Here is a 13754-nt window from a genome sequence, read left to right as displayed (position 1 = left end):
AACATATTTGAATACAAAGATAATTACATGATAAATACAATAAGTAAAAAATAGACTAATCTAAATTATTTTTGCTTGTCTTTTGACCTTCAGTTGGTATCCTTTGATCTTCGGTTGACAACGGTTTGAAATCATAGCTCCCTTCTATAATGAATACTCAGAAGTCTTGCTTGTTCATTATTAGGGATAGCAACCCGTACTGTCAGATCAGGTTTTTGCTCATCTTGTCTTCAATTTGATCTTTTAATAATTATATTTAATTTTAATCTGGTATTAAAATATTATTTTTATATTTAATTTGACTAAATCTGTATATTTATAAATCTCAATTAATTTAATCCAAAATTCGAAGTTAATTTAAATTTTTTAATTTAATATAATATTTATAAAATATTATTTTAATATAAATTATATTTTAATTATATATAAATATAATATTTTATTAAATTAAAATATTAAATAATAAACATAAAATTAAATAAATAATAAAAATATTATATATATATACACTAAAGTCGTGATGATATTACTTAAAATCTAATCCCGATTATTTAAAAAAAAACTTGAACCATCTCTAACCCTACCCTCAATTTAAATAAAAAATACAACACTATCAAATTATGAAAGAGTGAAACTCATCAAATATAAATGTTGTTCTATCATTCTTATCTATTATTGAGCCAAATTCAAATTTAAGTCGCCAAATAATGAGTTAAATTGAATTCAAACTTTATAATATTCAATTCATTTCAAAAAAAATTTTAAACTTCCTTTTGTACACTCCACTCTACTTTTAGCTTTTCATTCAGCCGAGCCACAATTTGTTGAGACAAAATTAATATTGGCATGATATGATTTATAAATAATTAATAAAATTTATAAATTAACAATATATTATAAATAAAATTATTAAAAAAATTTAAATAGCCAATTATTGAATGATATGTGTTGTAAAATTGCAGCTCCAAATGAAAATTATAAATTTCAAGTTATATATAGATTTACTATAGTTATATATATTATAAATTAATAAAATATTAATTAGAGTTTAAATTTTTGTCTTAATTATCTTTGAGCATGTCAATTTATCTATTAAAATTTTAATTATTATTTATAAACCTTGTTTAAAAAAATTATTGTCAACTATCCCTTAGATAAATTGATATATATTGAAATTAATATTTAAAAGATTAAAGATTAAAAAAAAATAAATACATAATATTTTTTTCAATCAAAGATATAATAAAATAAAAAATTAAAGATAAATTAAGAATTAAAAAAAAAATTGTTTGCATGGCAAATGGTAGCTTCAAGATATTTTTAATTTTTTTTTAAAGAACAAATAAATAAATTGTAAAAGTCTGGCAAATGAAGGTTTGTGTTTTAGACAAAGAAAATATCCAACAAGTTAAATAAAGATCCCTTCCCTCCAAGCACAAGTCAAGACCAATCAAATTCACAACCAGAAAATCCGAAAAAGAAAATGATAATAGAAGGCAATGGCTCCAAGAGCAAGAGACGGTCAAGGTCCCGCCCATCTTCTCCACCTCCTTCACGCTCATCAAAACATACTCCACCATCAGCCTCTTTGGTCGATGCTGAACTGGTGACTGACCAAGAACCATCTCCCGCAATTACCAGTCTCTTTGAAGATCTCCAAATTTCACAAGATTCCACCTTTAACCCCAGGAGCTTTCCTTACACCGTCAAGCAACAATGTTGGGCAAAGGCAGAGACGGTCAAGGGACGAGACCCAGTTCGTTGGAGGCGAGACGCGCTGGGTAACATTGTTTTCAGGAAGCTCGTTGGTTGTCCTGGTTGCTTGTGCCATGACTATGACCACATCATCCCTTACTCCAAGGTACTTCTTTTATCTTTTTCCCCTTAATTTTTCTCTTATGAAAAGTTGTGTTTTTTTTCTTTCCTGGGTAGTTTAGAGGAGTTTTTTTGACGTGGGTTTGGCTTGGTTTAGGGTTTTGTGATTTTGTTTTGGGTTCATTTCTCAATTCTAGTTTATGTTTTCTGGGTATTGTTATCTGCTTTTCTCTGTGCCTTTTGTAATTGCTCTAATTTTGGTAATTTTTGTTATTATTTTCTAATCCTAAGAATAGATAATTCTATGTGTATTAACTTTGAAACTTAGATGGCTATTGATTTGTATTGTGCTAAGTTTTTAACTTTTTATTGCACGGTTTGAACTTTGAAGCATAGCTTTCATTTCCACTAAAATTATCGGTAATTGTTTGATAATGCTCCAGCAGAATGTTATTTCTAGGATAATTTTAAGTCATGCACCTTATGATAGAGTAGAACATATTTCAGAAAAATGGTTTCTTGCTAGTAAAAAATGGATATAAAGCAGTAAGGAGAGGAAGAGAGATTGAAGATTAATGTTGATCGTTTGCTCCATTTCTAAAGTGAAAATATAGCTCTGTTTCTTCATTATAAGACTACAATGGCGTATGCGATTACTCAGTTGCAAAGAATTCCATCACTATACATGCTGAGGTTCTGCAGGTGAATCCATGGCTGATCATTTCCCTCAAAGTGAAGGATAAAATTCTACTTCAGCTGGTCACCTCTTTTCTGTTTTTGAATGGAATTTTTTATAGCACTATAGAAGTCCTTTGGCAGAATATCATATTCTGAATTTCTCTGACCAAAGCAAGGCTTGAAGAGCAATTTCTACAGTACAGGAAGCAAAGAAATTCAGTTTCTTTTGGGTTGAGAATGAGCTGGTGGAAGGAATCTGGCATGATAAGTAGCAAAAATATGAAAATTTAGAAGTGCAAACATGGTGTAGAGGATTCTCATAATTAAGCAGATCAAAAGTTGGTGATAAGGTGGTCGAATTCATGGTTGTGGATGGGTCTTGAGGATAGAAGCATTTGAAATGTCTGCCTAGGCTAGCACAGATCAAAACGTGTATGCTTAAGCTGGGCGTGTTCATTAAATTTAAAATTTTCAAATTTTAGATTTGCATATACAAAATGATATAGGTTGCCAACAGATGACCTTCTGAGCCCTTGTGGAAACTGAGGCTAATCTCAAGTTTTTAGGCCATATAACCTAAAGGTTTAATATTTTAAGAGGAGCACAGCATCATGTATTTCTATGGACACTTTCCAGCTATTAACTTTTTTCTACTTTCATTTTTCAGTTATTGAAACTTTTTCGTTCCATATATATGGCTTCCTTTTGTATCATGACCTTCATTTCTATTGTTTGTTTGGCTAATGTTCAATTAATGCATACTAAATAAATTGTTGTTTCTCTTTCTAATAATACTCTCTTTGCTATTCAAAGTCTCAAAGAGTGTCCTGAATTTGCCTCTTCTTTTGAATTCCTTGTGTTCTAAGTCTTTAAATTCTTGTAACATGCATGAAATCCCTAGTATCTTTGTTCTGGATCTGCTGCTTGACTCTTGATTTGAATTCTTTTCATGAATTTCAGGGAGGAAAAAGCACACTGGAAAACTGTCAGGTTTTACAGGTATGAGGTTATCCCTCATATGGCATTTTAAGTTTTCATTTATCTTTTTTTTTTTTCCCCTTTCCGAATGTACTGTTTTAAAATTTTATGGAACCTGCCAAAATAAAAATTTTATTTATTTTTGCAATGAAATGATACGTGTCGGGCTAAGACTCGAGGTCATAGGGTACAGCTGATTTCAGATGAGTCTGCTCAGGGTTGTTGATGTTGTCATGTATTAAGAGAGCCAAGTAGTATATACTTGTACTTTAGTTTAACAGGTTTAGCAGCTACTTGCCTCTTGAATACACTTTATTGACATGAATTGTAGGAACATTTCAATTTGAGGCCAAAGAGTCTTTGATGCTACCTCTATATCTCAGGGCTACCCATTTTCCTCCCCTTAAACTGGGTACCAAAGATGTGATGGCTTGCATGTAGCCCACCCGGATTTACCATACTTTAGTAAAGCCTTTATAAACCCCCCCCCCCAAAAAAATAAAAAAAAAAACTTAGTGCGAAGATGATTTTAACTACGTAATTGAGCATGGTAATGGAGCTTTTTAACTAAATGCATTAAAGTATTGCAATTAGATATACGTATTTTGATATAAATATTTCAAAATGTTTTTGAAAATATTTTTTACCTGCCTCTACCTCAAGAAACTACCTCAGTCAAGTTTGCATGGCATGAGTAGCCATGACAAGTTGAAATTGCCATTTTTTTGTCCTGATAGCAATCAGCAGTGAAGCCAAAAGCTTTAGATAGTGGGGGCAAAAAAAATGACAATTGTAATATTTTTGTAAATATAGTATTTAGGTAAGAAAGAATTTTATAAATGCTGCAATTGGCCTTGATGAGTTTTCAGATACTGAAAGGATTGGATTCTATTATTGATTGTTAATTCTATTACATATTTCTTTCTTAAAATACAGAGATGAAGCAATTATTCATCCACTTCTTCCTTGTTCAAACTGTTTATAGAATTTTTGACAATCTTCATTGCAGAAAATCTCATTTCTGTAATTGTAATACCAACTAGTAAAACTGAGTTAAATACCAGTTACCAAAGGTTGATTTTGTTTTAGCAACTAATGAAAAAATAATGTAATTAATATGGTAAAATACAATAAGACGAAATTTTGATTCAGTCATATATTTCCTAATTGAGATAAGTGTATGGATCCTGAAATTTAGAAGGGGTTGGGGCAGAAGGAAAGAAAGAAAGAAAGAAAAGAAAGTAGCTTGGTCTGGAACTAAAAAAGCTTGCCTTGCTTGGAAAGTGCAGTGGTTCAAAAAACTGCTTTGAAGGAGTTGGAATACACTGAAAGAAGGGTTGCTACTCTAGTGACTCTTTTCTTTATTTAAAAAGTTACTCCAGGTCTTCAATGTGTCATCAGTTTGGGATTTCCAGTTAGAGACCTTAGGTTCAAACATTGGGAAGTGCATGGATTAGAGGATGAGAGAAAGAGTGTTACCTTCCATTTTGTAGTCTAAGGCTTAGTGTAATCCGTTATGTACCATAAAAAAATCCAGTCTTTATTGTGTTGATATTTTCTTCATTTATAAAGTGATAACAAACTCTTTCTATTATTTTCACAAAAAAAAAAAGAAGAAAACTCTTTCTGTTAGTAGGGTTAATCTTTATTTTTTTTTGAAGAAAATTATTTAGAAATAAGGATATAAATAAAGCTTAATCCCAAGGTTTTTCTAATCAAGGCAATTGCCTACACATTCTTGCATGTGCACTGCCTATGATGGCAAATCCAAGCGAAGGATTGTGTTTTAGGGTTGACCAACTCTTTGAGGGTTCAAAATGAGTCTTCTTTTCCTCATTGAGACAGTTCTTCGAAGAGATTGCTGTTTGTATATTAGAAACATTCTAGTCTGTATTTAGCTTCTGAATTTTTGCAGTTAAGTCTTCTTTGATCCCTACTTGTTGGTATCTATGCCTCATTTCCAGAACCAGCTGATGCAGCAGAGGCGAAGCCAGACAATAACCAAAAGGGGGGCCAAACAGTGAATTGAAAAGGGGAAGAGGGGATGCATATTAGTTTTGGTAGGCTCAGTTACTGATCTAGCATGGTGTAAAAAAGTTTTGGGAGGGCTGTGGCCCCTGCTTGCCCCCCTTGGCTCCGCCCCTGTGATGCAGTGAAAACCTGTTGTAATGCTGGCTGTATTCCTTCTAATTATTGAAAAGTTTTGAATTAGTCAGAATTTTTTCTTTTCAAGTTTCTTCCATAATGCTAGTAACTTTTTCTTTTCATGACTAATTATTAGTCCACAGTCCAAGAACCTTAAGAATTGAGAAACTGATGTTATGGATTTTGTCTCAATTACTTTAGGCAACTGTTAATCGATCAAAGGGAAATCGGACTGACTTGTCGAGAGCTGATCTTATTCAGAAAAGTTCTTATTGTCGAGTTTCAGGTAATGCAGTTTTTGTAGGATAAATGGTTTTTTCTGATATGATGAATACTGGATTTGCTAATTCGAGACTTTCAATTGTTTCATTGAACTCTAGGTCGTGACATGGATCTGATCGAACTTTCAGCTTATGGCAATGTTCGTCACGCGGAGGATTCAGGGGGGTGTAGAATTCAATAATCAAATGTCTGATGCAGGAACTTTTAATAGTGTTGATTCCGGGATGCATAATTGTACTATTAAATTGATGCTTGAGGTCCAAAATGAAATGCTAAAAGAACCTTTTCTTAGTATTATGTAATTATCAAAAGTTTAAGAGAAGTTTTAATTTCTCCTACTGAAATTCAATTTGTTTCTCCCCTCAACTTTCATTTTTCTTTTTTATTTTTATATATAACTAGCAAACTTCTGAAGAAAATTTTACTTTCTTCTCCAGAAAATCTAAGTACTAAAATATTTTAAAGAGTAAATTTCACTCCGTAATCCCAAATTTTTTATGGGGTTATGCATTAATTTTTTTATATTTAAGATTATCAAAATTAAATATTAATTATTGAAATTAAGAGTTCAATTCTCTTTGTATCAGACCACGTGACTTTTTGGGGATACTTTCAAGTGGGATTAGAGTCAATTTTGCTTCCCAAGGAAATGAAAACACAAACCAAACTTGGAGCCCGGACCAAGCAACATGATGACATTAAACGTAACAAAAAATCTACAATTACCTATAGCAGGAATAATAAAACCATTGTCTCAGAAGGATTTATGCTCTACTTTCTACCTAGTCCTGAGTCCCCACTTCCCACTTTCACAAGGAAAAGAAAGGCAAGAAGTTTGTTTCCTCTTTTTCTTTCTTTTTGTTGGAAAAGGGTAGCTTCAATCACATCCACAGTTTCTTCCTTACCAATGCTTTTTCTTTTGTGTCGACAAACAGTTGTTTCCCTGTTTTTGAAGCACTTCTTCTTCACGCTAATGTTACAAAAAGAAACATAAGCGACAAAACTGAATTTTCCCTATGGTCATGCTTTAATGGAACCTTTATTGAATGCCATACACGTGTCCCACGAAACCCATAGTTATGGAAAAAATGATTGTGCATTTTCTTGGTTGAAAAAAGCAGCCTAAATTTCATATGGAAATTATTGTTGGAAAAGGCTAGCTTTTTGACTTTGTTGTATCCCCAAATGTGCAATTGCTTTTAATTGACCAATGAAGTTAAGTTTTCTGGCCTCTTTCCAGGTTCAACTCCAAATCAGGGGGTCGTTTTTTATCTGCTTTTGGAGGTTGGTTTTTTCTTGATAGACAGGTTTCCATTGTGATTAGCAGTTTCTGGCGAGAAAATGGCTTAAAAATGTGCTGTTAACATCATCACTTTGCCTATGTATATCCACTTTATAGATTAAACAACATTAAAAAGCACTAGATTAAAGTCAGATTAAAGAGATAAGTTGTAGTGGGAGGTTGACTCTGAGTTCCAATATTTCGAGTTTTACTTTCATATTGAAGTCAACATAAAGTAATTGGTCATAAATGTTCATGCCATACTGCATCTATGCCCAGATAACATAAAAGAAGTGGAAAGTTGCTGGTTAAAGTCAGATTAAACTAATTCCATATCGATAGGATCCATTTTCAGCCACTAGGAGAGCAGGAAGACCTTCCATGGAAAACAAGTTTTACCTACGCGGAGTCAGAGGGCTGAATCGTGTTGTTGGTGCGAGCTGTTTTGACAAGAGCAAGAACTTGAAATCATAAGGTCATAGGTCAATTAGTAACAAAGGTATTTTTATATTTATTCTCCGACATTTAAATTAATACTCTAAAAATGAAAAATAAGGAAATTAAATGAATGGACCAAGCACAAAGGGGATTATTTATACTTATAAGATGGTAGAATTATGTTAGGGTGTCCGATTCTGAAGTAATGTATTAAAAGTTAACAATATTGATCGAAATTGATCTGATAATTTTGAGGTCATTGAAAAAATAATAAGTTAACGTTTTCATGTACTTTCAAGTGGAAAGTTGAAGTGTTCAAACTGATATGATTTCGAGATTTCAAGTCTATTTGATGCATTAGCTTGAGTCAAAATTAACTTAATTTGATTGATGATTTACAATTTAAAATAAAAAATTTATTTTACTCTTAACAAGTTAACGTTTTTATGTGCTTTCAAGTGATAAGTTGAGGTATTCGAACTCATATGATTATGAGACTTTAGGTTTACTTGATGTATTAGCTTGAGTCAAAACAACAAAATTACCTTCATTTGATTGGTGATTCACAATCTAAAATAAAATATCTATTTTACTCTTAAAGATCATAAAATACCCTTAATACATATCATTTGACTGGTTTTTATGAATTCGAATTCATCAGATAGGACAAAATTTATGGGAAAATTTTTAGTTAAAATTTGTAGGATTTTTTTTTAAATGATTTAATAAAAGCTTTAATAAAAAATTTAAATTGATAGATTGATAAAGTTTAATATGAAGATCAATAATATATTAAAAAATTACTAAAAAATATTATTTATAATTTATATTTGATTAATTCTTATTTAACAGTAAAAATTTTATCAATATTTTTATTAAAAATATTTATCTTAAAATATTTTTTTTTCAAAATTTTTTAAAATTTATACACTTGATTTACGTAACGAAATCTTTTAATTTATAGGTTTTGATTTTTGATTTTAGTTTTTATTTAATCATTTTTAGTAAGAAATTTAAGGAACTTCATCTGAGATGAACTTTCGACCTGTTACATTTTTGCCATAATTAGAATCACTTGCATGGTTTCAAGTTTTAGATATGCTTGTTGATGCCATGAGGTGTAATCTTAACAATGTTGCTGGCTTACAATAGATCTGATAGGCTTTTCTGTCAGTTGACGGCTTTCGGCATGTTGGTTTAGGTTCACAAAGCTGATAGTTGTGCCTAAGGAAAGAAAGTAGCCTTGAATTTATACTCTACTTAAGTCATCCAAATAAGTAGTTTTACCTTTGCCACTTAAACTCTATATCCAAAACTAACACGCTTCTTGTTCCTTTCATTTCATTCATAACTGTGCCAGCAGCCCACTTTAGGTGCCAGTTAGGAGGGAGATTTCAGTCATTCAAGCAGGAAAGAACACTTAATGGCACATGGATGAAAAAAATTGGGCAATTGCTTTCCTACAAAAAGAAAAGAGCAACCAGGAAAGAAAGCAAAAGCAGCAGAGAATGCCAAAAGGATTCATGGCATAGTGTTGATTTGGGTCCCATAACCAACTCATCTACTACACCAAGATGTGGCTTGTATTTGCTGGTTGCTACAAAATATCTAAACCTTTTTTCCTGCTGATGGACCAGATTTGATGTATCCATTAGGTGCTTGCCAAAAGAAAATTAGATGAATAAATTTCAAGGGTGGACATAATTTTTGTATCATTCTTTATCAGTGGCAAAAACGCGTTCCGTGTTTTTGTCACTAGTTAGAGCAACCAATCAGTCTATTAACAGCAGTTCATCATCAACTACTGATCTTCAATCAGTCTAAATAGAATACGATTTGATTTGGCTTCTCACTGCATCAAAATGGAGCATAGTTGCATTCTGCAAAACTATTAAGATTCTGGAATTATATAGTTCAAGATTTCAAGTTGGTTGTATTAATTATTGACACTGCACAAAGTATAAAGGGGGATTTTGAAAAGAAAAGGAAATGGAAGATAAAAAGAATGTGAGAAAAAAAACAAATCAGGGAACTTTATCTAAGCATTCTGCCTTTTGTGCAAGTTGTTTTGGGTCCATTAGTAAGTGAAAAGGAGAGCTGCTTCGCCTGTTGAAAAAAATTCAAGCTTATCTGGAACGGAAGGGAGGGGCTAAAAAGTAATTCAATTTTTGCTAGGCACAATATCCACAATAGTCCCCACCAATGTCCCCTTCAGCAGTATTTGTTCCATGGCTATTATCAGTTGCTCAGCTTTTGGCACCATCAGCCACAATTAACTGCAGTTTGAATCCTTCCATTAGAACAAATTTCCTTGTTTCTCTCTTCACTGTCTATTATAAATCTGTCCCTTCTCTTACTTCCATCTCTAGATGCCCTTTTCAGCAGCTCCAATAGATGAAAGGAATACCGATCGGCTCAAAGGGAAGTATAGAAAGCAGTATGGATAATGAGGAAAAAGACTTCCACACTTCAGCTTCAGTATGAAAATTTAGTTCAGTGCATCTAGAATTTGGTAAATGTAAAGATTTTTCTCCAACTCCATCACAATATCTTACATATATAAAGATGTGTACATGAATACAAACTGAGCAAGCTAAGTAAAAACAAAAGGCACCTGTTACTGTTTATATTGTTACAAGAAGAGAATTAGTTTCCCCGAGCTTCTCTCATCCTACTGAGAAAAAAAAAAAAAAGAGCATTAAACCCTCCTCTGTCTTCATCTGAATTAGCTGTCTAACTCTTTTATCTTTAGCAAGCTTGTTATCGAACTGATCTGGTAAGTGGTTCAAAGTTTTTCTGGCCTATATCAAGCACCTAGCAAGCCACCAGTTCAAGAGCTCTCATGGAAGTTGAGAGATCTAGACAAGGCTGCAGGGTTTGCTCTCAATACTGGTGATGCTTCAGCTATATGATTCTTTTCATCACTCTTTGGTTGGAGGGCCTTGAAAAGCACTCCCCTACTAAGTGATTCATTCTTAATCCCAAGTGTCGCCCATATGGAACTCTTTGCGGCTTCACTTGGATCATCAATCCTTAAAGTTTTGGGAACCAAAACGCATCCATTCTTCTGTTTGGATGGCTTTTCTCTTTCTGAATCATCGAGTTTAACTATGTCCCCCTCCCTTGAATGTTTCCCCAGTGTTGGAGAATTTGGACTGCAGGATGGAGCCTTCTGGTTTGAAGAAGTAGAATACTGGGGAGACAACCAAGGAACGTTCCAAGTGCCTGGAATACCACAGTTCCAATAAGCTGCAGCAGGATAGAATGACATAGGAAATCCCGATGGACAAAAAGCAGGTGGAGGCACTGCAGAATTCCATGGATATGGCCAAGGAACACCAGCTAAACAAGGAATTGGGGAAGGGAAGCCATTAATATTCCCCATTATTGTTTCTTGAACGCAACTTCTACCTCCTTCCTCATTTGAGTTTGAAACTGTGATAGAAGATCCACTTGAGCAATCATCACCATTTTCCCCTCTGCATGGAACTGAAATTTTGTGTTCTTCAAGACCATGAAATCCATTTCGGGTAGCATTCAGAACCTTTTTCTCCCCAAGGTTTAAGACAGAAGCCATGGAATCACAAATGGGTGCATCTAGGCCAAAGCTAAGTACTCTGCCATTGCTTTTTAATGCAGGGTGAAGTGCTCCATTAGGAGCATCAATTCGAGCTGCTTGAAGAGCCTCAGAGATAGAGATGTGACGATAATGTGAGGTAGAGTTCTTATTCTTGCGGCGCCCAGCTCCCACTGGCACATTCCTCATGGTACCACCTGCAGTCCAGTATCTTTGACAGGCTTTGCAGAAATGGCGAGGTTGATTGATGTTGTAATTATTGTAATAACAGAACTTTGTATCCATGCTATTGCAGCGGGGGCATGGAAGTATTTTATCTGGCTTTTTAAGTGTTTTCTCTTGTAGCTTGGTAGCATCACTTTGTTCTTTATCAGCCTTGCCCGTCTTTGATTTTCCAGTTTCTTCATCAATGGAGGGAGTTTTGGGGTTCACGTTAGACTCCAGTGAGGTTTCAGGATTTGTTGACTCCTCTCGATTCGGAGGAATGTCATCTTCTTGTCTGGTATCAGAGGTCTTTTCCGCTAAAGAATCCTGAAATTTAATATGATTTTCCAATAAGAAATTTTAGCTATATGATCCTATCTCAGAAAGAACCAAGAAAAATATAGAATTTTCTAAGGAAACAAACAAGTAGCCTATGTTGAGGATTCTAAGAACATCCCCCACTCCTTTTTAACAAGTTAATAATTTATCTTTCTCAATCACATGGTTTTTATATAAATGTTAAACGTTTCATTGATATAATCAAGGCCATATATATTAACAACAAATATTCCATGAAGTTTCTAGAAAAATGGACAATTCAGTCACTACAAAGCTACAAATTATCATGATTTTTAACAAAAAAACAATCCTAACAAGGATTTAAAAAGTCAAGATTGAAAACCTAGCAGGGGAGACTTTCAAAGTTAAAGGATCTGTAGCTGTGGAGCCTGGAAGATATTGATTGGCTAACCAGCGCCAAACCAAAAGGCCTTGTGAGAAAAGAATAGACAAAAAACAAAAGTAAAAACAGACATTTGGCAGAAGGAGGACTTCAGAATTCTAGCAGAATGAACCCCGGACAAGAACATAGGTAAATCAGATTAAGCTCGATCCTGTCCAAGAAAAATGAATAATGATCTAAGCATAACCCGATTGTGACTGGAAAGTAAGTATATCAAAGATCAAAAAATTTGCTGGTTATACTTTTAAAAAAAAAAAGGCACACACACACAAGTTTTAGGCAAAGATTTTGGTTCTAACTCATCAATTTTCAATCTTTTGTTGGGTAAGTAAAAGGTTGGAGATCAATAGGCAGAGCTCAAAAAACTTTTTTTTTTTGGCTGTTAAAATGAAGCATATAAAAGTCAATTAATCGATTAAGAGAAGTTTTGATAATATTATAAACAAAGAAAACTTGAGTGTGAAAATTTTGCTGTAATTGGTAGTCAAACAAAGAATAGTAATTGAGATTTTTAGTCTTCTGTCCTGAAAATTTAATGGTGTCAAACATTGCCCTGAGCCACAAGTAAGTGGAGATGTTTCTCTTTTCTTTCTCAACCTTTTTTTTTTCCCTCTTTTTCAATCTCCAAACAGCAAAAACTTCAAGAAATTCAAAATACCCAACCACAAGAAATTCAAAAACTCCAAATAGTTTTTTTTTTTTTTTTGGTTAAAGAACTTCAAAGAGTAGAAAAAAATGAATAGAAAAAAGCTAGTTCTAGCAAAGCAAGTACGATTCAAATTGTAAAATTTAAGAAAAAAAGTAAAAACACAAAGTAAAATTGACCCACTAATATTTTCACCATTTCAAGAACTGGGTAATCCTTAAATCTACAAAAAATAAAATAAAATCTTATCGAATTCACCCACCTGCTCTGTTTTCTCTTTCTGTTCCTCTTCTTCCATTTCTTCATCTACTACTACTACTACTCTGTTCCCAGACTTTGTCTTGTCAAAGTCATAAACAGAGATGGTTGAAATCTCCTCATCAGCAGTTAAACGAATCTTCTTACCAAACAACTTGATCCCAGCGTCTTTACTTTCTTGCATTTTCTCAATAACCAAACAAAAAACCAAGTAAATGAAAAAACGCGCGAGACAATTCGTAGGGTTTTTTTTTTTTTTTTAGAAATTACTTAAGAGAGAGAGAGGTTTTCTTTCTTTGTTGGCATTGGAAACGAAGTGTTGGAAATGTTGTGTTGGTATCGTTGATGTTTTTGATCCGTTTATATGAGAGGTGGATGCCACGTCAGCTCCATGGTTTGATTTTCAGCCACAAGTTCTTGTGGCCTTGAGATTTTCTTTTTCTTTGGCTTTTTCTTTAGATTCTGTTGTAGCGTAGGATGGAGAGTTTGTGCAACTAGGGGCTGTTTTGTCTGCTTTTGTGACGTGGAATCATTTTATTGGTTGGAACAAGGATAAAAGTGTGCCTGTGATATTTGATTCTACAACTAACTCGGCATATCTTGGAGGTTTATGTTGAATCTATAGGTGGAAAAAAGGAAAGGGATAATAAATGTATTTTAATGTCGATTTAAATTAATTATTCGATTGAATAATAAAAATAATTTTGAA

The 13754-nt window shown here is 33.2% G+C and overlaps 2 protein-coding genes across 2 annotated transcripts; one reads left to right on the top strand and one right to left on the bottom strand.

Annotated features, from left to right (window-relative positions):
• Positions 1 to 1395: 1395 nt before the first annotated feature.
• Positions 1396 to 6242, top strand: LOC111290008 (HNH endonuclease). Its single transcript, XM_022881411.2, has 4 exons — positions 1396 to 1861; positions 3454 to 3492; positions 5818 to 5902; positions 5997 to 6242. Exons 1-4 carry the CDS (start codon positions 1484 to 1486, stop codon positions 6077 to 6079), a joined length of 585 nt encoding a protein of 194 aa, XP_022737146.1. The 5' UTR covers positions 1396 to 1483; the 3' UTR covers positions 6080 to 6242.
• A 3884-nt stretch (positions 6243 to 10126) lies between these two features.
• On the bottom strand, positions 10127 to 13387 carry LOC111291082 (cyclic dof factor 1-like). Its single transcript, XM_022882662.2, has 2 exons — positions 13050 to 13387; positions 10127 to 11726 (listed from the first exon to the last, which is right to left on the bottom strand). Exons 1-2 carry the CDS (start codon positions 13227 to 13229, stop codon positions 10449 to 10451), a joined length of 1458 nt encoding a protein of 485 aa, XP_022738397.2. The 5' UTR covers positions 13230 to 13387; the 3' UTR covers positions 10127 to 10448.
• Between the last annotated feature and the right edge of the window lie 367 nt (positions 13388 to 13754).

This window comes from Durio zibethinus, chromosome 11 (genome assembly GCF_047325235.1).
Source record: "Durio zibethinus cultivar Kanyao isolate XHJ-2024 chromosome 11, ASM4732523v1, whole genome shotgun sequence".
NCBI classification, from domain to species: Eukaryota; Viridiplantae; Streptophyta; class Magnoliopsida; order Malvales; family Malvaceae; genus Durio; species Durio zibethinus.
Note: the sequence above shows the minus strand (reverse complement) of the source record. Positions and strands in the feature narration are given on the sequence as shown.